General features: G+C 56.4%; 1 protein-coding gene across 2 annotated transcripts in view; it reads left to right on the forward strand.

Annotated features, from left to right (window-relative positions):
* Positions 1 to 24,332, forward strand: part of TTC7B (tetratricopeptide repeat domain 7B) — a 270,549-nt gene that overhangs the window by 229,713 nt on the left and 16,504 nt on the right. For both annotated transcript variants that reach the window (XM_068964694.1, XM_068964695.1), the window contains 2 exons: positions 5,074 to 5,214; positions 16,232 to 16,434. In XM_068964694.1, coding sequence (XP_068820795.1) covers positions 5,074 to 5,214; positions 16,232 to 16,434 — 344 coding nt within the window. The remainder of the gene's footprint in view (positions 1 to 5,073; positions 5,215 to 16,231; positions 16,435 to 24,332) is intronic.

The following is a 24,332-nucleotide window of genomic DNA, read 5'->3' on the forward strand; positions in this document are numbered from 1 at the left end:
GCGGAGCTTGCATTCTGCTTCCTGAGGCCAGGGGCCCTGGCTCCTGGCCCCGCGGCCTGGGCTCTCTATCAGCAGCCCCCTTCCACACCCCACGCAGATGGTGGTCCTAAGCGGGGACTCAGATAAAGACCCTGGAGTTGGGGATCAGAACAGTTCTTCAAGCGGCGCTTTGCAGACGTATCAGAGGTCCAAAGCAGCATTTTCTCTTGGGCATCGAGGTGGGAGGAAGTTCAGCTCCAGGACATCATGTTCCCCATGGACACAGAGCCTAGGCCAGGTTTCAGGGCCCGCTCTCACCTGCCCACGTCAGCTGTCGGTTCAGTTGGTTTCACGGTGGCTTTTCAGAGTCCCTGCACCCTGTGACTGAGGGACTTGGTGGCTGCTCGGCCCTGAGGGTTCCGACAGGGATAAGCGCTTCTCGAATTAATGTGATAAATAGGAGATGCTCAGCGGCCAGACACGTCCCCTGACTCACCTGTCAAACCTCCAGAGTCTTGGATTTCAAATTAGAAATATGCCTTCTGTTCCCCTCTGATTCCTTTCTCAAGCCTCAGTTTGTCCATTTCCCTTGGAGGGATAATCCTCTTAACCCCCACGCACGCTGTAAGAATACATTTGCTTTCATGAGAAAGAAAAGGGTTGCTTTAAAAATAGGTTGGTCAGGACTAGCGTTTCTAGCTTACCTACATAAATCAAAATCTATCTTGACACTTACCATTTCAGTCCTATGCAACAGTAAGATGCAGGCTGTTTTGATTATTTTTTGTAAAATCAGATTTATGCATTCTAATTCATAGTGACGCTTAGCCCTTTCTTCCTCCAAATTCTAACCCAGTGAAAGCGTTTGACATATTTGCACTATTGCTAGGAAGAGTGAAAGTGAAAGTTCAAGTTGCTCAGTCGTATCCAACTCTTCGCGACCCCATGGACTATAGAGTCCATAGAAGTCTCCAGGCCAGAATACTGGAGTGGGTCGCCATTCCCTTCTCCAGGGGATATTCCCAACCCAGGGACTGAATCCAGGTCTCCTGCATTGCAGGTGGATTCTTTACCAGCTGAGCCACAAGGGAAGCCCTGTAGACATTAGCTATTAAGTATTTTTATCATTATTGTAAATCACCTGCTGTTGTTAATAAATATTGAATGCTCAAATACCCACCCCTCCTTCAGAACCTGAAGGGTGTCTGCCCCGTGAGACGTGTGTGAAAAGGGACCATCTAGGAAGGAGACAGTTGTTTCTGATGAACCTCAGTCACCCTCCCTTTGTAAGGGGGTTAGTTACCCTGGAGCTGGGAAGCCCCTAGGTAAGAGCAGTGTTAATTCGGGAGTGCACCACGGTCAGTCTTAGTGCCAGTGGTTGGGAGGAGCCCTTTGAGACGGGGAAGGTTCTGGCCCCTGGGCCATTAGGGAAGGAGGGTAGGGCACCCAGACGTGGTTCCCTCGAAGGGGGCCACTCTCTTGCAGGTTTCATACCGTGACAAGTCTTCACTCATTCGTTCGTTCGTTCCACGAGCATTTACCAAGCACATTTCAGGGGCCTGGCATTCCTAGCCCCTAAAATACCTAGCGGGCTTCCCTGGTGGCTCAGCTGGTGCAGACTCCACCTGCAGTGCGGGAGACCCGAGTTCGACCCCTGGGTTGGGAAGATGCCCTGCAGAAGGGATAAAGCTGCCCGCTCCAGTGTCCTGGCCTCGAGAATCCCGCGGGCTGAGGAGCCCATGGGGCCACAAAGAGTCGGACACGACTGAGTGACTTTCACTTCACTTTCGAAATACCTAAATGGAGGACATGACTCCTGTCTTCCAGAACCACCCAGTCTCATAAGAGAGACAGTTACGTTAACTTTAACGTAGAACAGTGTGGTCTGTACAGGGATCACCATGGCCACAGGAGGATATGGGGCACTGAGGTCCCGAGGTCTAACGTTTTGCCCGAGGCTGGTAGGGAGGAGGAACCAAAGGCTCACGGCGGCCTTCCTGGAGGAGGCGGTATCGGAGCTGGGTTTAGAGCCTAGATTTGCAGGTAGCCTAGTGTCTGAGTCACCTGCTGGCTATGTGCATTTGGGTAACTTACTCACTAAATCTCAATTTTGTCGTCTAAACAATGTAGGTGACAGTGTTACCTGCCTCAGAGAATTGTTTAAAAATTAAATGAAGCAATATACATAGAGTGCACACCAGAGTGCCTGGAACAGGCCTCTAAGACTGACAATCAAAAATGACAATCGAAACTAGTTCACTAAAACCGATAATCACCACTGCTGGCATCATCGTTTGCCGGACCTTCTTCACAGTGAAACGTTCGTATGTGAAGAATTAATGAATTTAGTTGTGTACGCGAGTGAGTGAAGTCGCTCAGTTGTGTCTGACTCTTTGCGACTGTAGCAAAGACTGTAGCCCGCCAGGCTCCTCCGTCCATGGGATTCTCCAGGAAAGAATACTGGAGTGAGTTGCCATTTCCTTCTCCAGGGGATCTTCTTCCTGACCCAGGGATGAAACCTGGGTCATTCAGGCAGACGATTCACCACCTGAACCACCAGGGAAGCCCCAGTGTGTGCAGATATTACGAAGAGAAGGAACTTTGACATTATTTCTGAGAAGTTCGTTTGTGAATCAAACAGATCATCTGAAAAGCAAAATTAGCCCCTTGTCTAAAAGTCACAAGTCCTCGTAGCCACGGAGTCCGAGAATTTAGTAGGGGATGTGTAGAATTTTTCTAGAGCAGTGGTTTATTTTTTTTTTAATGAAACATTTTAAGCATTTCTCAGTTTTGATTTCATTTTTGATTTCAGTATCAATGGATATAACCCACGCAAACAAGATCTCTTGAGAGGGCTTGCAATAACTTTGCAGAGGGACTTCCCTGGCGATCCAGAGGCTAAGACTTCACACTCCTGATACAGAGGCCCCAGGTTCGATCCCCAGTCAGGGAAATAGATCCCATATGCCTTGGCTGAGACCAGGTGCAGCCAAATTAATTAATTAATTAGAGAAAATGACTTCGCAGAGTCCAAAGAGATTCTGAGATAAGAAGGCTCTGAGAACCTCTGTCTTAAAGAACAAGAGCTTCCTGGTCCCCTTTCCCCAGGTCGCTGGGCTGCAGGGAGGCAGGACCGCTCAAGCTGGCTGAGCTGTGGGGACGAAGCCCACAGGCTTTTCTTGACCCACGGTCTTCTAATAACACCCTCTTCCCGTCTCCCCAGGTCGGGGCCTCAGTCTTAGCTGTGCGTTGGTGTTGCCTGGGCTATTAACGAATAGATGGCTGCCCCACCCCCCCTCCAGCGTCAGTGATGCTGTAGCTATGGCATCGTGGTCGTGTTTTTAATCCATAAGTGATTCTCATGTGAAGCCAAGGTTGAGAACCCCTGTTGGAGGTAGTCAGTGAGAGGTAAGCCAGCTTAGTAACAGCGTCAGGATGTAGCAACAGCAGTTTCATTTATTTAACTAATCGTTGCTATTAAAAATCTCAGAGAAGCTACGTCCATCCTTGTTATCAAAGTTAAAATGCTGATTTTCCATAAAGAGGTTGAAGACAGAACAAGACCCCCAAAACCAACAGCAGTTTCATCATCTTGCTGCTTAGGGTTTTTTTTAAGTAGTCTGACACACTTGGTCTCTGCACAGTCAGTTCTTAGCTGAGCTCCATCAGCTCTCCTGCGTTACCTTTGAACTTGGCCTCATGGGCCTCCTCACAGGGCAGCGCTGACTCTGGAGGCCTCCCTGGTCCTTCTCCAGAGCCGCCCTCTTACGTGACCCTGTGGGTGCTGTCTGTGTGGGGACTGCCCACAGAAGCTGAATTCTGGGGTCCCCAGCCCCTCCCACCGCAGGATTTGAGTATGCTGAGAAAAATCCACATTCCTTCATGTTGGGACTGTCAAAACACAATATGGATGGCCAGTTTATCACTGCAAATACTCTTAAAAATGAATAAATTATGGTGCATTTGAAAGCCCCAGCAGAAATTATTTTTATGCTCACAGTCTCCTCTTACCCAGAGTAGACCCAACTTGGTTTATTTGAGTAGTCAGCGTGTATCTCTCTATAATCACCATTTTCAACCTCGTGATAAGTTGATAGCACCGACAGGGCTGGAATGTTTATCCCGGTATTACGCTTGAGGACGAGCTATAAATTAAGAGTGTTGCCGGCGAATATAAATGTCACGAGTTTTAATCTGAAATAACTGAGACTCCTGTTCTCGGTTCTGAAACCATTCCTCCAAGAGGGGATGTGGGAAAGAGGTGGGGAGAGACCCCCGTTTCGGAAGGTGGCCCCTGTCTGGCAGGAGTTCCCCAGGTCAGCATGGGAAGAACGTGTGGTTTGACTCATTTGATGTCTGAGTAGCAGCCCTTTGGCCAGATCCCTCAGGCTAGTGAACCTGTCCGGACGGCGGCCTGCCCCAGCCCCTCAGAAGGGCAGCTTTTACAGAAGAGTAAGGCAGGCGCAGCCTCTGCTGCGGCCTGACCTCCAGCAGGCTGGTGTTAGCCTCGGCGGTGGCCGTCTGCTTCCACAGCGGGCAGAAGTGCTTCTGTAGCTTTCAAGTCGCACCCTAGACTATGGCCCCAGATCCTTCAGAGGCCAGGGAACAAAGTGGGCGGTTGCTGGGTGTGTCTTGAGAGCAAAACCCTCCAGGCGGAATCCTCCGCAGCAGACCAGGGTGGTCCCTCCCCTGTCCCCCGGGGAGTCTCCAGGTCCAGGCCCCGGGAGGGTGGTCTGGCGCCTGCCTAGGTCACCCTTCAAGCGCGCCGGGTTCAGCAGCGCGTCTCTGCCGGCGTCCCGCTTCTTAGCCCACTCGAGGCTCCTGGAGAGTCGCTCTGCAGTCTAAGCTCTGCGGTGACTCAGAGGGCAGCAAAAGCAAGGACAGGAACTAAGACCAAGGACAGAAACTAGGATGCCAGGCCCCAGCGGTCGCATGGGGTGTGACCCTCGAAACTCAGACACCCCCGGGGGAGGGACGTGCGTGCGTCTTGGTCTCGTGTCTGTGTGGGGGCTGCGGGGCGTGTGGGGTTGGCTGGTTCGGTCTGTCCTTTCGCCTCTGATGCCGTCTTCTTGAACCCCCACCCAAACCCCGCAGGCTCCATCCACGCCACATCAGTCGCGGCCTCCAGAGTGGAGCAGGCGCTGTCAGAAGTGGCCTCGTCCCTGCAGAGCAGCGCCCCCAAGCAGGGCCCCTTGCACCCCTGGATGACGCTGGCGCAGATCTGGCTGCACGCAGGTACCGCTCTGCCCCCTGCCTCACCCCGCCTGCCGCTGCGCCGAGGGGGGCGTGCGCCCGGGGCGGCAGCGTTCACGCGGGAGCAGGGCCACTGCTCCCCAGACCGCCTCTGCAGGGTGCCCGGAGGTCCGGCGGTCCTGCTTCAGCTCTGAGCCTCCGTTTCCTCCTCCGCGCCGCGGGGTTCACCGCCCCCTCTCCTGCGGTGATGAGCTCAGCGCCCCGCGCACTCTAGCAGTGACATCCCAGAGACCCTGGGAGAGGGGTCGGGGGTCCGGGTGACAAAGACGTCTTCATCTAGGCCGGGGAAGGGGCTGCACCCTTGTGTCCAGGCTCCCCTCTCTGACGGCACTCCTGGTGAGCCTCAGAGAGCAAGGCAGGTACCCATGGCTGCGGGACGGGACGCTAGCCCAGAAAGCAGGTGTGACCTCCCCATTTTCTCACGGCTGCTTCTGCATAGCTAGGAAGTCCCCCCAGTAAATCCAGCACCCCGGCATTTTCACCGTGAGAGGCCCCTGTAGGGAGCCAGTGGTGGCGGCTGACGTGCTTGCAGGCGTGCGGCTCCGTGTGAATAATCACTTGCGTCCTCATGTTTTAGCCCTGGACCTGCCAGGCCTTCCCAGGCTTGGCTCCCGGGTGCCCGGTGAAAGCCCCGATCTGGCTGGGGAAAGCGCTTCTTACCCACCCCTGCCCATCTGGTCCGCTTGTGCCAGGGCTAATTGTAGGATATTCCACCTTGTTTTCTACCTTTGCGTAAGAAGACACAGGTGGGTTTATTTACCTGGCTTGGGCATGTCCCAGAGCCAAGCTCAGCCAGCGCCTTCTGCGAGCGGTAACAATGCCCGTAAATTAACAAATTATATTCTTCTAAGCAGAAGCACAGACGTGGGCTGACTCACGGCCCTGCTCATTGTTCCCCTGCGCAGACGCTTGCCAGCGTTCGGCCTCGCGGGGGGTCTAGACAGGCTGATGCTGAGGACCCGGGAGCAGCTGTGAAGCCTCCCTTGCAGCTTGCTTGCAGAAGAGCCCGGTCCCCAGTCTAGGACGTAATGACTGTCCTCTTCCGTCACCCTCATGAGCACTGATGGCGAAAAACAGAACGAGAAGGGGTTCTCTTTAGTGTCCAGGTCAGGTGAGGCTGCCTGAACCTGCGGGCTAGTGGAGGGGCAGGCTGTCCTTTAAAACGGGCCTGAAGTCGGGTTACTGTTGTTGTCTTTAATGGGCGTTTATTTGGCTGCGCAGGTGTCAGCTGCGGTGGCAGGACCTTCGGTCGCTTTGTGCAAACTCTCAGCTGTGGCACACGGGGTCCAGTTTCCTGACCAGGGATCCAACCCGAGCCCCCTGTGCTGGGAGCATGGAGTCTTAGCCACTGGCCTGCCGGGGAATCCCTGAAGTTGAGTTTTTGAAGGGCCAAAGTCTGAAAAGCCAGAGGGCTGCTGGGGACCCTTCCAGGCTGGAGCCAGCTCCCCTGACCCCTCAGGCCCTGCCATTCTTGCTTGTGTCTCAGAAATGCTGATGACCTGGATGAGGGTCAGTGAGTTCAGGACACCTTCGCCCGCCCGATGTGTGGTAAGGCCACACTTTGCTCCTCTTGGCATGACCTGCCATGACTCTTGGGAAGAAACTGTATCTGCTTCTTAGAGCATTGATGAACTTGGCAGCTAAGATTCCATTTGGAGTTGCCCTAGAAGTTTTACTAATCACGTGACATCCATTTCTCATTGCCATAGCCTATAAGAAAGAATAAAGCTCTCATTGCTATTAATAGGTATGGCTTTTAACATTCTGGGAGTTGGTGGAATTGAATTCTGGAAAGCAAATGTCGTACCTGCCATATAAACTCCGAGCAGAACATAAATCACACATATATAGCATGAATAGTGGCATAAATTAGAATCTTATAGGATTGATGCCCTATTGACTCTTCCAAAGCACTGACTTTGTTTGAGTCAAGATTAGAATTGTGTCATATATTCAACCTAGTCTTTGAAGAGGTAAATTCAGAAAGAATTCATACAACAACCTTCCACTGAAATGTAAGGTTTTACCATATGTGGTTTGAGCTTGACTGCTCTGGGAGGCAAAATAAAAGTGACCCACATTTTTTGAGAACGTATGGAAACCAGGGAACATCTCTGTCCATCATCAGCTCCAGCAATACCGCCAGCTTCTGTAAACGTCACAGGTTTCAGAGGAAGCTAGATCAAGGCCCAGGACCCCAGGCTGGTCTTTCTGTGGCCTGTGGGCCTCTTGTCTCCTGTGGTCTGCGTGTAGCGGGAGCTGGTGAGGCGGGGCCCAATGGAGGCGGCCCCGGGTTTGAGAGTGGCAGGTGAGGCCACTCTGAGGTGACCCAGACGTGCAGCCTGTCATACAAGCAGGTCCCGTGCCACGGGGTGTGTGTCTGAAAGGCAGAGAGGTCGTGAGCGGGAGCCCCGAGCCTCTGCTGCTCTGAGGGGCCAGCCGCCAGCCCTGCAGGGAGCCCAGCCCAGGAGAGCAGGGGTGCTCGGCCCCAGGGCAACCGCCGCCCTGGCACTTCTGACCCAGAGCCCCCAGCTCCTCCCGGGACACCCGGCGGCCGACCCACGTGGGTTGTCCATGTTCGGCCACTTGGTTTGTCTGAACCTATGCAAAAGAATGCTCAAACTACTGCACAATTGCACTCATCTCACACACTAGTAAAGTAATGCTCAAAATTCTCCAAGCCAGGCTTCAGCAATACGTGAACTGTGAACTTCCTGATGTTCAAGCTGGTTTTAGAAAAGGCAGAGGAACCAGAGATCAAATTGCCAACATCCGCTGGATCATGGAAAAAGCAAGAGAGTTCCAGAAAAACATATATTTCTGCTTTATTAACTATGCCAAAGCCTTTGACTGTGTGGATCACAATAAACTGTGGAAAATTCTTCAAGAGATGGGAATACCAGACCACCTGACCTGCCTCTTGAGAAATCTGTATGCAGGTCAGGAAGCAACAGTTAAAACTGGACATGGAACAACAGACTGGTTCCAAATAGAAAAGGGTGTATGTCAAGGCTGTATATTGTCACCCTGCTTATTTAACTTCTATGCAGAGTACATCATGAGAAACGCTGGACTGGAAGAAACACAAGCTGGAATCAAGATTACCAGGAGAAATATCAATAACCTCAGATATGCAGATGACACCACCCTTATGGCAGAAAGTGAAGAGGAACTAAAAAGCCTCTTGATGAAAGTGAAAGAGGAGAGCTAAAAAGTTGGCTTAAAGCTCAACATTCAGAAAACGAAGATCATGGCATCTGGTCCCATCACTTCATGGCAAATAGATGGGAAAACAGTGGAAACAGTGTCAGACTTTATTTTTTTGGGCTCCAAAATCACTGCAGATGGTGATTGCAGCCATGAAATTAAAAGACGCTTAGTCCTTGGAAGAAAAGTTACGACCAACCTCGATAGCATATTCAAAAGCAGAGACATTACTTGGCCAACTAAGGTCCGTCTAGTCAAGGCTATGGTTTTTCCTGTGGTCATATATGGATGTGAGAGTTGGACTGTGAAGAAGGCTGAGCGCCAAAGAATTGATGCTTTTGAACTGTGGTGTTGGAGAAGACTCTTGAGAGTCCCTTGGAAACCAGTCCATTTCTGAAGGAGATCAGCCCTGAGATTTCTTTGGAAGGAATGATGCTAAAGCTGGAACTCCAGTACTTTGGCCACCTCATGCGAAGGGTTGACTTATTGGAAAAGACTCTGATGCTGGGAGGGATTGAGGGCAGGAGGAGAAGGGGATGACAGAGGATGAGATGGCTGGATGGCATCACCAACTCTATGGACGTGAGTCTGAGTGAACTCCGGGAGATGGTGATGGACAGGGAGGCCTGGCGTGCTGCGATTCATGGGGTCGCAAAGAGTCGGACATGACTGAGTGACTGAACTGAACTGAATGTGACAATTTCATTTAAATTATGTTTGAAAAAATAATCCAAGTTCATGGTACACCATTTAAAGGGCACAAAAGACACAGAATGGAGGCGTTCCCCATGCTGAGCACCAGTCACCCCCTCCACGGCCGCCAGTGAGCAGCTGCACACCCGCCAGAGGGGTGACTCTCGTGGAGACCGCTACCTGTCACATCAGAGACCGAACCCATTGTGTGAACTGACCAGCGTTTAACCAGTGATCCGCTGACTCACGTTTAGATTATTTCTAGTATTCTTCTGTTACAGACAGTGCATCAGTAATAGCCTTCTGTACATCATTCTGCGTAAGTTCAGTTCAGTTGCTCAGTCGTGTCCAACTCTGTGACCCCATGAACCGCAGCACTCCAGGCCTCATGTCCATCACCAACTCCCGGAGTCCACCCAAACCCATGTCCATTGAGTCGGCGGTGCCGTCCAACCATCTCATCCTCTGTTGTCCCCTTCTCCTCCTGCCCTCAATCTTTCCCAGCATCAGGGTCTTTTCCATTGAGTCAGTTCTCCGCATCAGGTGGCTAAAGTACTGGAGCTTCAGCTTCGGCATCAGTCCTTCTGTGTAAGGCTAATCCCTGAAGGTGGAGTTGATAGATCGAAAGTTACTCCTCAGTCCTGGAAAGTCTGTCACGTTGCCTTCCGCAGCTGTGCCAGTTCGCATTCCGGCCAGCAAGGTGTCAGGACTGCCCTGTGGCTCAGCGGTAGAGTCCGCCCCTGGGTCGGAGAGATGCTCTGGAGAAGGAAATGGCAACCCACTCCAGTGTCCTTGCCTAGAAAATTGCATGGACAGAGGAGCCCGGCAGGCTACAGTCCCTCGGTTGGATACAACTTAGCGACTCAACAGCAACAAGATGCAAAAGGCCATTTCCTCCCATCTTTATATATAAATAAATATATGTATATATTTCCTCCCATCTTTATATATAAATAAATATATGTATATTTCCTCCCATCTTTATAGCACAGCGAGTTGTCCGACTTCCAGGTGGTGGCCAGTCTGACAGGGGAAAGTGGGGCTTCATTGTCTGCTCGTGGGTCCTGCCGTTTACCTCCTTAGATGCTGAGCATCTCTTTCTGATTTGTGAGCGTTGGCTGCGTGCCAGAGAAAGTTGCCTTGCGTCATATGCGCTATCTTTTCTCTCATTTAGTTTGTGTTTTAGGGTTTTGTTGTTGTGATTTTTTTGCCGATTTTTTTTTTTTTTTACATTTATAAATCTTTTCTTTATAGCATCTGGGCATCACACGATGTTTCAAAAGCAACTGCCCATTTTTACAGTCTCTTTTCCTAAAAGTTCCAAGTATCTTCCAGTGCTGTTTGTAATATATACACCATTTTATAAAGAAGGTCAGAAGGGGTGTTTTCCTCTGTTGTACAGAAGGGAAACCCAGGCCAGAGAGGAGCCAGCTCCTCTGGAGTCTCACTGAGACAGGAGTCAGGAGGGCTGAGTTAAAGCACGTGAGGGTAGTTGCACCTCAAGACGTATCTCTCTGGGAGTCATAGACCTGTTTCTTTAGAAGCACACGCACGTGGTCACCAGCCGTTGGAAATTCATACATTCACAGTCACAGGCTGAAACAGGGTCTTTCTCAAACCAAGCAGCTTCTTGGTGCCCACCCTTCAGTATCCTCTTTGGGGATGGCAGCTAAAAATGACTGCGGTAGGTGGATAATTTCTGCTTGTTACTTACTAATAATTATAGCTTTCGCTTTGGCACCTCTCACCGTCAAAACCAGCGGCTATTCTTAGATGTGCAAGATAAGATTTTTGGATTTCTGCTGGGAGTGTGGAGCTGTGACCCTCACAAGTTCCTTGGCCCCGGCTGGCCTGTCCCTTCCGCCCTGCCCCCTGCCTGCTTCCTCCCGGCTGCCCGGAGGTGCTTTGGTGGGGTCGCAGGGTGAGCCAGTGGCCTGGGCACCAGGCCGGGATGGAGACAACTCACAGACAGGTGGCGTGAGGGTCCCTGCACAGGGCGTGCCTGCGGGAGGGAGCCTCAGTGCCCAGGGGTCAGGCTGCCCTCATGCCAGTCTCCATGGGTCAGCCCCGCCGGCCCTGCCCCTACCCTGCCCTGGAGGTGGGTTGGGGGAAGGTTGGATTCCCGGTGTGCAGCCTGCAGCTGGCTGCCGTTTGCCAAGCACCGTCCACCGGATCTTCTCTCAGGAGTGCATGCGTCTCATCTTGTCTGCTCCTTGCAGTAGCCATTTAAAATGCTCAGCCGTCTCCAACTCAGCAATCGCATGGACTGTAGCCCACCAGTCCCCTCAGTCCATGGGATTCTCCAGGCAAGAGTACTGGAGCGGGTTGCCATTTCCTGCTCCAGGGATCTTCCCGACCCAGGAACTGAACCCGGGGCTCCTGCGCCTCCTGTATTGCCGGGGGACTCCTTACCGATGAGCCGCCGGGGAAGCGCAGCCGTATGAGGTATACCTGCCTTCAGTCACCCCGCTTTACCCAGGAAACAGCAAGACAGGCCTCCCGTCACCCCGCTAGGGTCGCACGGCTGACACGGGGAGAAACCGGAATCCAGACCCAGGGCGGCCCCCAGCCGGGAGCCCGCCGGAGGCGTCTGAGCTCCAGGCTCTGGAGCGGCCTCGGCGGCCGGCGAGTCTCCCTTCGTGGAGTTTGCGCTTCAGCCGCGCTGGGCTCCCGTGCCGAGGGCCCCGGGGCGGCGGGGCAGGCTCGGGAGACCGAGAAGGGAGGTGGCGCCGGGCGTGGAAGGACCGGAGGGGGCGTCATCAGACCAGGCCCGTGGAGGGCGGGGGCGCGCGTGGGGGCCCACGCGGGAGGGCGGCCCGTGGTCAGACCAGGCCCGTGGAGCGCGGGGGCGCGCGGAGGCCGGGAGCGCTGTTCCTGGACCGCGCGGGCTCCAGGCCGCGGAGGGGGCGCCCGAGCCGGCCCCCGGGTGAGGCTGATGAGCATACGCAGAGGAGCCGCTGCTGGACGAGGCGCGCGCGTGAAGGATCCCGCGTGTGGCGGTGATTCTGCTTCCCGCCACTGGCGGCCTGGGTGGGGGAACAGGTGGATGGATGTTCAACCCTCGCTCGAGGTTTGGGCAGGAAACAGGAAGTCGTGGGTGGCGTTTTAAAGCCAGGGAAGGTGAGGGGAAGGCCTGGGCGGGAACGCTGATGGAGGAAGGGACAGCCAGGACCCAGACCTGAAGGGGCGTCCCTGGGGGTCCAGTTCTAAGACTCCACGCCCCGGATGCAGGGGCCCCGGTTCCATCCCTGGTCGGGGAACTGGACCCCACAGGCCACACCCGAGAGCTCCTGGGCTGCGCCTGGAGGGCCCTCACCCCACCACTGGGGCCCAGTGCAGCGCCCCCAAACACGGGGGAGGAGAGGGACGCCAAGTCAGTGGCAAGGGAGTGGCCAGCAAGGTGGGGGAAAGCGAGGGGGGTGCTGTCCCTGCAGCGGGGGAACCCAGGGGCTCGGGTCCCGGGCTGGACTCACGGAGACCCCGGCCCCGCCGCCGTCTGCCGGGACCTGCTTCCCCAGGCCTGCTGCTCTCCCTGCAAAGTGACACCGTCGGGACAGTCGCGGTGACACACGAGCGTGCTCAGCAGGCGGCGATCACTCAGGAGCTTATAAGATAACGATTTCTAAATCAGCCTTGTATTTTTAATGTGTTTTTAAAGGTTATACTCCATGTATAAAATAAAATATGATAAGTAAGGTGTGCTGAATACTATATTGGGCTTCCCAGGTAGTGCTGGTGGTAAAGGACCTGCCCACAATGCAAGGGTGATGAGACCTGGTTTGATCCCTGGTCAGGAAGGTCCCTTGGAGGAGGGCAGGGCAACCCACTCCTGCATTCTTGCCTGAAAAATCCCGTGGACAGCGGAGCCTGGCGGGCTACGGTCCAGGAGGTCTCTAAGAGTCGGACACGACTGAGTATGCACACACTGTACATGTATGTATATTAGGCTCCTAATATATAACGCACCCACTACGCCTGTGTGTATTAGAATAGTATATATATTAATTATAACATTATAGTATGTGCATATATTAATTGTATATCACATTATAATACACTCCATAGTGTTAGCAAATGTTCCCCGCAGCCCCGTGTTGTACGATACATCCTCGTAGGTTCTTTCGTCCCTAATAGTCCGTGTGTCTCAGTCCCCTGCCCCTTCCCTCTCCACTCTGTGAATAAGCAGTGAGTTTTCAGTGGACATAGGAGCTGGGAGGTGCTGAGGGTGGATAAGGAGGAGACAGGAGCCTGTGTTGGGTTTGGGATCCGGGAGTTGGTGACGCAGATAGGCATGTCAGTGGAGCGATGGGGAGGGGGCCGCCCTGGTGGGGGTGGGGGGCACAGTCCTTGCAGGGAGACGCCTGAGGGGCCAAGAGGGGACAGCAGGGGTCAAGGACAGAGGTTAGGGGCTGGGAGCTCCTCGGGTGGCGAGTCAGGGTCAGCCGAGGGTCGGGGCTCAGGAAGCAGCAGGGACAGGAAAACAGCGGGGCCAGGGACAAAGTGTCACAAACGCGGTGAAACACAGTGCCCGAGTCTCGCCATCGCCGATGCAAAGGGGTCGCCCTTGACAGTGGACACAGCCGTTTGCAAACTCGGAAGCAGATGCCAAATGTGCAGCAGGACCCCGACAGGGCCTCCACAAGGGCAGGACATGGGCTGCACTCCTCGCAGGGACGGCAGGCCCGGCGTGGGGTCCTAGAGGGGCGCAGGGCCGGGACCCACCCATGAGAGCAGAGCCCCTGCCTCCTTCCCCTTCCGGAGCCCCCCAAAGCAGAAGCAATGAAGGGCCGTTCCCGTGGGAGCGGATAAGGGTGGCGGCCTCCCCAGGCCTGCTGACTCGGCCAGGAGGCAGGAAGCTCGTCGGTTCGCAGGACCTCTGTCCTCTTAGCCCTCATGGAATTTCCACATGAAAGAGCCGATTCACAAAGGCAGGGGAGCCTGCGTGCTGCCCAGGAAGCCAGCACCAGCTTGCTCAGCTTGTTTTCCAGGCACCAGGCTCCTCTCCCTGGAGAAGCAGGGCTTGGGGTGAGGGAGTGGTTTGCAGGGTCAGGGAGCCCACAGGGTCCAGGGGAAGCTCGTCCCCACTCGCCTTTTCCTTCCCCCGCCCCTGCCAGCGGCCCGGCTGAAGGGGGTCTGAGGGCATCTGCACCAGGAGCGCCCGTGGGCAGCCGGAGCCCCGGGGAGCAGGCGCCTCGGCGAGGGGAGCGTCTCTGTCTCCAGGGGACACGCAGCCCCATGCCAGGCGCACGGCTGGCCGGCGGGGTCCAGGCTGCTCAGCGACTGACCCCCCCCACCCCCCAGTCGCCCGGGACCTCTGCGCAGTCCCAAGCCTGAGACACAGCGCGGGGCCCGGTTCTCAGCCTCGCAGCTGACGCCGAGCAGGAGCCCGACTAGTATCCGAAACTAGACACAGGAACGGGGACACCGGGCACCCGGGAGCCTGTGGGTGCGTCCCGGGCCAGGTCCCCCGGTCAGGAGCCCCCCTCACCATTCAAGGGGGGAGACTCCCCAGGCCTGCATCTGCTAATGAGCTCAGAAGGCCCTTGTCTCTCTCCTTCCCCTGAATTTAGCCCTGGTGAAGGGGTCCTGCCTGTGGGGTCAGGGAAGGCTGCGGGCTGAGGGGTGCCCGGGGCGAGAGACCTTGGGGAAGGGGTGACCCCCGCAGGGCTTTGCCGGGGAGGCTGCTCTGGTGGCGACTGCGCGGACACACGGAGGGGCTGCAGGAGACAGGAGCGGGGTGGAGGCCGCGCCCCTGGGAGACGCCGCCAGAGGTGTGTGAGAAGGAGTCGCCGTCTCCTAGCCCTTTCCCACTGCGTTCTTCCGTCGTTCCTATCCTCGGGTGCATCCGGTTCTACACGACGTATCAGTATGTGTGGAGCTTGGAGATGTGGGCACAGAAACAGCTTTCTCTGCCAGGGCAGAGGGCAGTGGTCAGGGCAGGACGGGTGAGGAAGGGAAGGGGCGGCCCTGAGCTGGGAGGTGGCGTCGGTGGGCCCAGAGCGGGGGTCGGACCGCCGGGCGTCTGCACGGGCCCTGCGTGCAGACGAGGGAGCCTTGGGGCTGCTGGAGGAGGGCTCCGGCCGCTGCTGTTTGGAAAGTGGCAGCCTGGGGTCTCAGCGGGCTGTGCCGGTCTCAGGTAATAGTCCCCGCGGGCGGGTGGGCCTGGGGTGGGTGTCCTCTGGGGGGGGCAGTCTTCCGGGGGCGGGAGTCCTCCGGGGGCGGGAGTCCTCCGGGGGAGGGTGTCCTCTGGGGGCGGGTGTCCTCCTGGGGCGGGAGTCCTCTGGGGGCAGGTGTCCTCCAGGGTTGGGTGTCCTCTGGGGGTGGGTGTCCTCTGGGGGCGGGAGTCTTCTGGGGGAGGTGTCCTCCGGGGGCGGGAGTCCTCCTGGGGCAGGTGTCCTCCAGGGGTGGGTGTCCTCTGGGGCGGGAGTCCTCCTGGGGTGGGTGTCCTCCAGGGGCGGGTGTCCTCTGGGGGCGGGAGTCTTCTCGGGGAGGTGTCCTCCAGGGGCAGGAGTCCTCCGGGGGTGGGAGTCCTCTGGGGGCAGGAGTCCTCCTGGGGTGGGTGTCCTCCAGGGGTGGGTGTCCTCCTGGGGCGGGAGTCCTCCTGGGGGAAGTGTCCTCTGGGGGAGGGAGTCTTCTGGGGGAGGTGTCCTCCAGGGGTGGGTGTCCTCTGGGGGTGGGTGTCCTCTGGAGGCAGGAGTCTTCTCGGGGAGGTGTCCTCCTGGGGTGGGTATCCTCCGGGGGCGGGAGTCCTCCTGGGGTGGGTGTCCTCCGAGGGTGGGAGTCTTCTCGGGGAGGTGTCCTCCTGGGGTGGATGTCCTCCGGGGGTGGGTGTCCTCTGGGGGCAGTGAGCCTGGCAGGCCTCAGGCCCCTCTTGGTGCTGACAGGTGTCTCCTTGGAGGCCCTGTGGCCGTGACTCTCGTGCCCCTATTGGGGGCAGGAGGACTGTCACCCGGCTGTTCCCACTTGGGCTGGGGTGGGCTCGGGCCCCTGCCAGGCTCTCTCGGGGGAGGTCAGCGTCCCAGCCGGAGCCCCGGCCGTCTGCAGGGCGTCTGGTGGGGCGGTGACCCGGATGCATCCGCCTGCGCTCTCGTTCTCACAGCGGAAGTCTACATCGGCATCGGGAAGCCGGCGGAGGCCATGGCCTGCACGCAGGAAGCCGCCAACCTCTTCCCCATGTCCCACAACGTCCTCTACATGCGCGGCCAGGTGGCGGAGCTCCGCGGGAACGTGGACGAGGCCCGGCGGTGGTACGAGGAGGCCTTGTCCATCAGCCCCACCCACGTGAAGAGCATGCAGCGGCTGGTGAGTGCAGAGGTGCCCCTCCGGGCAGCGGGTGCGCCGTCCCTGTGGTGGTCTGCGCAGGGGGAGCTCCTGGGGGCGGGCAGCACACGGCCTGCCTGGGCGCCTGGGCTGACTGAGGGCGGAGTGTGGGTCAGAGGCCTCGGGCCAGCCAGCCAAGCCTCCCTGTGGCTCCGGGCTTAATGAACACGTTCTTGTGGCCCTGGGCGCCGTCACTGTCGTCTTGGTCTCCGCACTGTGGGGAGCAGCCCCCTTGGGGGTGCCCACACCCTGGGGAGCCTGCAGGGCAAGACTCAGAGCAATTTACATTTTCGGGGGCCCCTTGGAGCCAAGAGCTCAGCCTGTCCCTGAGGCCACTGGGTGGCAGGGACATCCAGTCAGAGGAGGGGGACAGCCTCCCCACACTGCGAGGACCCAGGGAAGTCACCCCAGCCTCCCGTTAAATGAAAACATTCGGCTTGCACCCAGAGAGGCCGTGAGGTTCTGTCCAGGGCTAAGAGGAGACAGTGTTGTAACTAATAAGTGAAATGTACTCCAGATGGTCCCAAACCCTCCATTCCCTCGGCATTGCCCACAGTAACATCGCAAAACGCAGACAGAACTGAGCGGCATCTACTGGTTTTCAACGGAAGGCTGGGGCACCCACTGTTAGGGACCATGCGACTTGTGTGCTTCTGAGTCAGCTCTGGGTTCCAGTTCAGCCCCATCTGTGGTCCTGGGGCACCGTGGGCTGGTCACGCACCCCCAGGAGGCTCGGTGATTCTGTGCCTTGACCCGCTCCTTACCCAGCTCACTCGTGAGAACTCCATGAAATGATCCATATGACGAGCCTAGGAGAGCCCCGACACCCAGGAGGTGCTCATTCAGCAGAAAACCGAAGACAGCCATTTTCAGTTTTAAAAGTAAATCAGACCTTATAGCAATTCCAGCTGTTGAGTTTTTTCAGCTTCCCTGTATGAGCTTTTCACAGCTCAATACAGCTTTATAAATAATCGTATGTATTATACAAACATTCTTTTATTTGATTAGAAGCATTACATGGCTTTTTATCTTTGTCTCACTATTTTAAAAGGAATTTGTAAAGAGCTTCTGAGGTCTCTCTGCCTTTGCTGAAGTATCACAGAAGAGGTATAATCAAGGCCATGTACCCAGCTTTTTTATTAAAAAGAGGCAGCGTGTTTCTACCCCAGGGCCTATAAATTATTCAGAGAAGTATTTCTTGTTCATCCCCAAGGGGAACACATGAGACAAAAGATCGAATAGGCAAATCGCACCAGGAAGGTTTTCGGTTTCACCTTTGGAGCTTGTCAAGACACCTGAGCTCCCTGACAAATGCCAGGCGCTTTCCCTTCTGAAAGGAGCGGCCGCGGGCCCAGGCTAGGAGAGCTGGTGAGCAAGGGCCGGGTGATGGCGGAGCCTTGCCTGTTGGATCCAGAGCCACAGCTGAGCCTTCTCTGGCCCTCAGACATTAGCTCCCTCAGGGGTCTCACCAGTAGAAAACTGTAAGAATAATAATAATAAACCCCTAAGACGTCTCAATGGGCTTCCCTGCTGGCTCAGAGGTAAAGAATCCACCCGGCAATGCAGGGGACATGAGTTCCGTCCCTGGGCCGGGAAGATCCTCTGGAGGAGGGCACGGCAGCCCACTCCGGGATTCTTGCCTGGAGAATCCCATGGACAGGGGTGCCTGGTGGGCTGCAGTCCACGGGGTCGCAGAGAGTCAGACCCGACCGGGCGAGTAAGCACTGGCCGATTGGGCCTAAAAAGATCAGGAAGAAGTGAAGACGAGGGGGCAGCAGGGAGACGAGGCCGTCTTTCCACCAGGTCACACCCCAGGGAAGAGGCAGGGCTCTAGACTTACGTGGCAGAGGAGGCGGAAGCAGACGTGAGTGTCAGCACCCACCTGACTCTTGGGGAGCAGGCCGTGCGGTGATGAGGGGACCAGGGAGGCCTACCTGGCCGGCCAGGCCAGGGGTCAGCGGTCAAGACTAGATGGAGTTTCAAGAACCTGAGCAGCAAAGAGGACCGCCCACCCCCCCCCCCCAAAGATCAAGGCAAGGGGTTCCAAAGGAAGGAGCTGCCTACAGGCCATGGAAAAGCCCAGAGGGCCGGAAGCGTGTCTGCGCCAGCCCTGATGCTCAGAGAGGGGGAAGGAGCAGGGGGGCTGTTGGAGGGAGCCGTCTGAGAGAAGGAAGCCGTGTTCTGCGTTACAGGTAGCAACCAGGGGTGGATGCTAAACGTGGAGAGTGGTTCCCGGCCGGGGGCGTGAGCTTGTTCCCCGAGGAAGGGATATTTGTTCCCTTTGAGAGCAGGCTAGTGGTAATGTGTGCCAGCCCCCTCCACCAGCCCAGCTCACAGGAAAGGCATGAGTGCAGAGAAATGCAAGCACAGTGATATTGTTGAAAAAGCATTAATGACTTGGAGGCAGATGGTTTTCATTAAAGCATTAAAGTTAACATAAGGTCGGACTTGACAACAGAAACATACGTGAAACTCCAACAAAAATTGACAGTTTTCTAATAGTTTCAGCCTTCAGAGATGCGTCTAAATTCACATACAGCGAGAAGAAAGCAGAGAAATCGTGTTTAATATTAATAATGAGTTAGCACAAGAGGAGAGCTGAGAGTGGGCAGATAGTAAGGGAGCAGCGAGCGGGCGGGGTGGGAATTACACAGTCATGCTGTTGTCAAGGGAGGGATTCATAGAGTGATCAGACGTTTTTTCCAGAAAAATCTAAAGGCATATTTTCATATCATTTTTGCATAAGTGTATAAATTTACATATATTTGCATGCTATGGTTAAAAAGCCTTTCACTCCCAAGACCCAAGATGAATTAATGAAACATGGAGCAACCTTTCCATACCAGTAACGCTGTGATCGGGAGTTGGGGGCAGAAGGGGGAACTGAGGGCAGAGGAACAGCCTCTGGGTGGCACCACCCAGGCCAAGGGCGGGCCGGGCTCAGAACCAGAGCCACGGTGACCAGAGCAGGGCCAGGCTCCGCAAGCAGCGCCATGAGCCTGCCCTCCAATCATGTCAGCCTGGGCTCTCGAGCAGAATGTGAGATGAGGGGGAGAGAGAGGAACAGAGCCTCTAACAGAGAGGTGAGTGTGGAAGGGGGCCAGGAGGGCTGCATGCAGGAGCTGATGTAAGACCAGAGGAGAGATGTTGCTGAGAAATAGACTTATCCTGGAGCACATTACCAATGCGCTCAGCTGGTCAAAAAAGGTGTGAAATCAGAAGCAGATGGTGGGGCTCGCCCAGGGTGTGCTGAGGGCGGCAGGGCAGCGTGTGGGCGACGTGCCCGTGCAGCTTTATGGAGGACACGAGCTGGAGAGGGACTGGGCCCAGGGGCCCCTGCCCGCCCCCCCCCCCCCCCCGCAAGGAAGAGGATGGATGTGTGCCCCGAGGGCGGGGCCTCCAACTGAGGCAGACAAAGATTTGAGAGCCGATGCTGAGCAGGAGAAAATAGAATGAAAGTTCTCAGGGCCATGCCCTTGCACGTCGAAGGTCTCCAACAAGGCTGGACGCCTGTCCAGGGACAGAGGCCAGCTGTCCTTCAAAGGAGGGTAGCTGGGAGAGCAGAGAGCTGGTAAATTTCTCCCGCTCTGCTGTGGGAACTCGTGAGAAAGGCCCCGTGGTGGAGCTCCCAGAGAAAAGGAAGGACAATGGGGAAAAGCGACCACTGGGGGCCAGGGGTCGGGCGACCCACCGCGGGCACAGGGTGAAGGCCCGCCTGCCTGCCTTGGCTGGACAGCCCCTTGATGGTGGGTGGCAGGGCAGAAAGGACCCATCAGTGAGGCGGGGAGGGATTCCTGCTCAGTGGAAGGACAGTTTGGGGATCACCATAATAAAGGGCCAGTCAAATAACAGAACAAGCTTTTTGTCTGGGCATCAAGTGTCCAGAAGTGCTGGTTGACCTCTGTGGCTGGACTGAGGCGTGAGCTCCAGGCTAAGGTTCCAGGACGAGCTGTCCCTGAGGGTTTCCTCCATGATCTTACATTTTCTTCTTTCTTCTTTTAAAAGTCTTTATTGAATTTGTTAACAGTATTGCTTCTGCTTTATGTTTTTGGGGGGGGGGTTGGCGCCCCCAAGCTGGAATCAAACCCACATCCCCTACACTGGAAGGCCAAGTCCAACCACTGGACGTCCAGGGAAGTCCCCTGTCTTAGGCTTTCTGAAACATCGGAAGTCTGCAGTGACATCAAGCGTGAGAACTTTAGACGTGGGTCACAGTTCTGTTTCAGGTGCACGTGAGTCGCAGAGGCTGGCAGAGAACGGCCATGCTGTCGGAAAAGTGGATTTTATTACGAAATACCCAGGGGCACGCCCTGCTGGCGGTGGGTGTGGAAGGAGGACCTGAAATGCGAGGTTCTGCATGGTTACTACAGCTTAAGTTGTTTTCACGGCTCTAAGGTTTGAGCCAGAAGCATCAAAACAAGGCTCACAACATCGCCCTGAAGTCGGAGCTTTCTTTTAACTGTCTAGAAGCTTACAGGCTTGATTACTGAGGGAAAATGTTTCATCCCATTATGCATGACAAGCCAGAAGGATGGCAGGGAGGGTTTGAATCCAGGGAAGGTGGTGAGCTCCAGCTTGCTTGAGGCAGGCAGCTTGTGCTGCTAAATTATGAAACTCTGGTGTTTCTATTCCTCTCGCTCTTTTAAAGTGTTCATCTGTTTCATGAGATTTGGGGGAAATTGCTTGTGTCTCATATTTCATTATTTAGAAGCATGTTTTCCAATGGATAGCCCTGTTGGAGGAAAGAGGCAGCAGGAAGCTGGTGAATTTTTCAGGGTGATTCCAGAGATGGCCCTGCTGGCTCAGATGGTAAAGAATCTGCCTGCAATGCGGGAGAACTAGGTTGGATGCCTGGGTGGGGAAGGTCCCCTGGAGAAGGGAATGACAACCCCCTCCAGGGTTCTTGCCTGGAGAATCCCATGGAGAGAGAAGCCTGGCGGGCTATAGTCCAAGGGGTCAAAAAGTCAGACATGACTGAGCGATTAACACTTTCACCAGAGATGGCAGCTGAGTCTGCGGATCTAATTTATCCATCAGATTAGCAAGGGGGACCCGGGGCCCAGGGCACAGACGGACAGGGCAGGGCTACGCATCTGTGCCTTGGAGAAACCCGTCTTAGAGAAGGGAACTCTGATCCTGTTACTCTAGACGAGACCCAGGGACAGTTAAGGTAATGGAGCAGAACGGAGATGTCCCTCCCCTTGCGAACGCTCGTCCTTAGAAACCGATCTCTTTCACCCAGAGTATCAGTTTCTCTCCTCACACGGGAGGCATGATTGGGAGCGAGCAAAACGACCGCAGTCGAGTGAGAAGCCGCCTCATCTATTCATTGTATTTCATTTACTTTCAGGATGTTAAAACTGCTTTCAAACATGAGGAGGATGATTGTTTGCATTAAAGAAAGACTAAGGAAACATTTAGAGGGCCACCCTTTCTGCGCGCCTGCGTGCTGTTCACGGCCATCTTTGAAAAGCGTACAGGCCTTCGTTTCTCTGCTGTCGTTCTTGGCCATTTACCTGGGGCTCAGACTAACAGAGAGGAGGGTGCAGGGTTCCTACCAGCTGCTGGTTCTCCAGCCAGCTCGGCTGCCACCCTTTCATGGTACACACGGCCTCTTAGCAACTCTGACAGCTTCAGGCCCTTCTGAGAACTGGGAATCCTTGGCATGAACATAACCTTCACCTCTGAAAAGAAATTTAAAACCTCATCCTCCACGTCTGATGTTTATTCTTGCAAGGTGTGGTGAAATCGAGAATCTCTTTTTTACTGATGGGAAAGACACTGCGCTTGGTGACCTGCCCCAGGTCACATTTCAAGTTAGCAGCAGAGCCAGGACCGGAAGGTCAAGTCTGTTCAGGGTCTAGAGCTTAAACAGGACAGCACAGCAGCCAAGAGCATGGCGCCGGGGCCAGCCCACCCGGGTCCCTGCTTTATCACTTCCCGGCTGTGTGGCCAAGTCCCTTCGTCTTCCTGGGCCTCCATTTTCTCGGCTGTGGAATGGGGATAATAACAGTGGCCGCCTGGTGGTATGGTTTTGCAGGTTGAGTCCCACAGGCTCTCTAAGCACTAGCTCAGGTCCACTCGCCCGTGGTGGAGGCCCCTCTGTTTCTATTTGAGAGTTCTTTTCCGGAGGAGCTGACCTCTGAAGTGGCTTTCCCCCTGAACCGAATTTCAGCAACTAGGGGAGTTGAAGTAAGAACGTATCATGGCACATGCTTGGCCAGAAGCGTGGTGCTTTCCCTTTCGAATATTACTTTCTGACTGTGGCTTTCGAGCCTGTCGCCCTGGTCATCGCGGCTGAAAGGGGTCAGGAAACAGCGGAGGCCTCCGCTGGCGTGACCTGTCTCAGGCAGAGACAGAAGGCGTCACCTCTGCCCGAGCTCGGGCTGGCCACGCCGGGCCAGACCGGACTGCTGTGGACGATGGCCCGTGGCCAGGCTATGCTGGGGCCTCGGCCTAGGGCAGAGGTGCACGGGCAGGAGGGACAGAGCCTCTCACGGAGCAGACTCGGGGGTCACTGCCCAGGGGAGCCTTTCTTGGCCCCCCGCCCACCCACCCTGGTGGGAGGTGTCGGCCCTGAACCGCCCTCCCTGGAAGCACTGGTTGAACCGACGCGGAGCTGTCTGCTCCCTGGGGGCGGCATCCCGCCTGGCAGCGCAGTGGCTGCGTAGACTGGGGGGTGGCCGCCGGCTTGGGGGTGGGAGGGGCGAGAGGTGACCGTGCCCTTCACAGCTGTCACCAATCCCCTGTCGTGAGTGAAGGCCCGGCCCAAACCCTGGGGCCGCTGCCGTGACTAGACTCAGCAGAGCCCGTGGGAACAGGCTAGTCTCGCCGGTCAGCTTCGCCGGCTCCCTGTCCCTCGTCCTCGGCAGGTCCCGTCGGCCACAAGGGCAGGAAGTGACGTAGCGGGCGCCGTGGCGGCCTGGGCGGGGCTGAGTCACGGACTTCCGGCGGCGGGTCTCAGGAGGATGAGCCGGGCTCCCGGGCGGGGCTCCGGGTGTGCAGGCCTGGCGGGGGCCCTCAGGCCTGCCCCGGGGGCGGAATGCGGGAGAAGGCTGCCGGCAGCCCTCCGCTCCAGGGCTGGGATGGCGCAGGACAGCCCCCCTCACGCTCAGACCCTGTCCTGTCGTCTCCAGACACTCCTCCATGCCAGACCTTGAACCCGTCTGGGGGCGTGGTGGCTGGGACCACAGCCAGCCAGGGCTCAGGACTGGAGTCGCGTGGCCTCGGTCCCCAGGAGCAGCGTCGCGGTGAGAGGCCCGGCCCAGGGCAGGCGTCTGCCGGGGCTTCGGGGGGTCTCAGTCCAGGCAGGCGCGGACCCGCGACCTCGCCCACAGGGGGCCTAGTTCCCCACCAGAGATCAGAACGGCAGCTCACAAGAGTCCACCGTCCTTGGTCGGAGCCCTGTGCGCTCTCCCTGTTCCCGGCCAAGCTCCGTGCCAGGCCCCAAGGCCCAACCCAGACACGGGTGCTGGGAGGCTCAGGTGGTCCCCGGGGTGGCGGCGGGGGACGAGGAGGCAGCTGGCTGGCACGGCGGCACCAAGGGGCTGTGCTGATTCAGGCAGCGCCCCTCCCGCCGCGGAGCCTCTTCAGGGCCGCTTCTCATCCACCTTCTTCCCTCGAGACAGGGGCCTCCTGGGGAATGCCCCCTGGAGACAGCCCAGCCCAGCAAGGGGCAGCCTCCCGCGCGCCCCGCAAGTGTCACTAAGCATCGTTTCCTGTCTGAAAACAGCGGACACCCAGACCTCACCACCCCGGGCCGGGTGAATTCTCCTGTGGGTCACCCCTCCGTCCTCTCTCCCCAAGGACACTTTCTGGTCCCTTGATGGTGACTCAGCCCCTCCTAGTGGCTCCCCCCATAGACCATGGGGCTGGTGTCC

Source organism: Capricornis sumatraensis, chromosome 2 (assembly GCF_032405125.1).
Source record: "Capricornis sumatraensis isolate serow.1 chromosome 2, serow.2, whole genome shotgun sequence".
Lineage (NCBI taxonomy): Eukaryota > Metazoa > Chordata > Mammalia > Artiodactyla > Bovidae > Capricornis > Capricornis sumatraensis.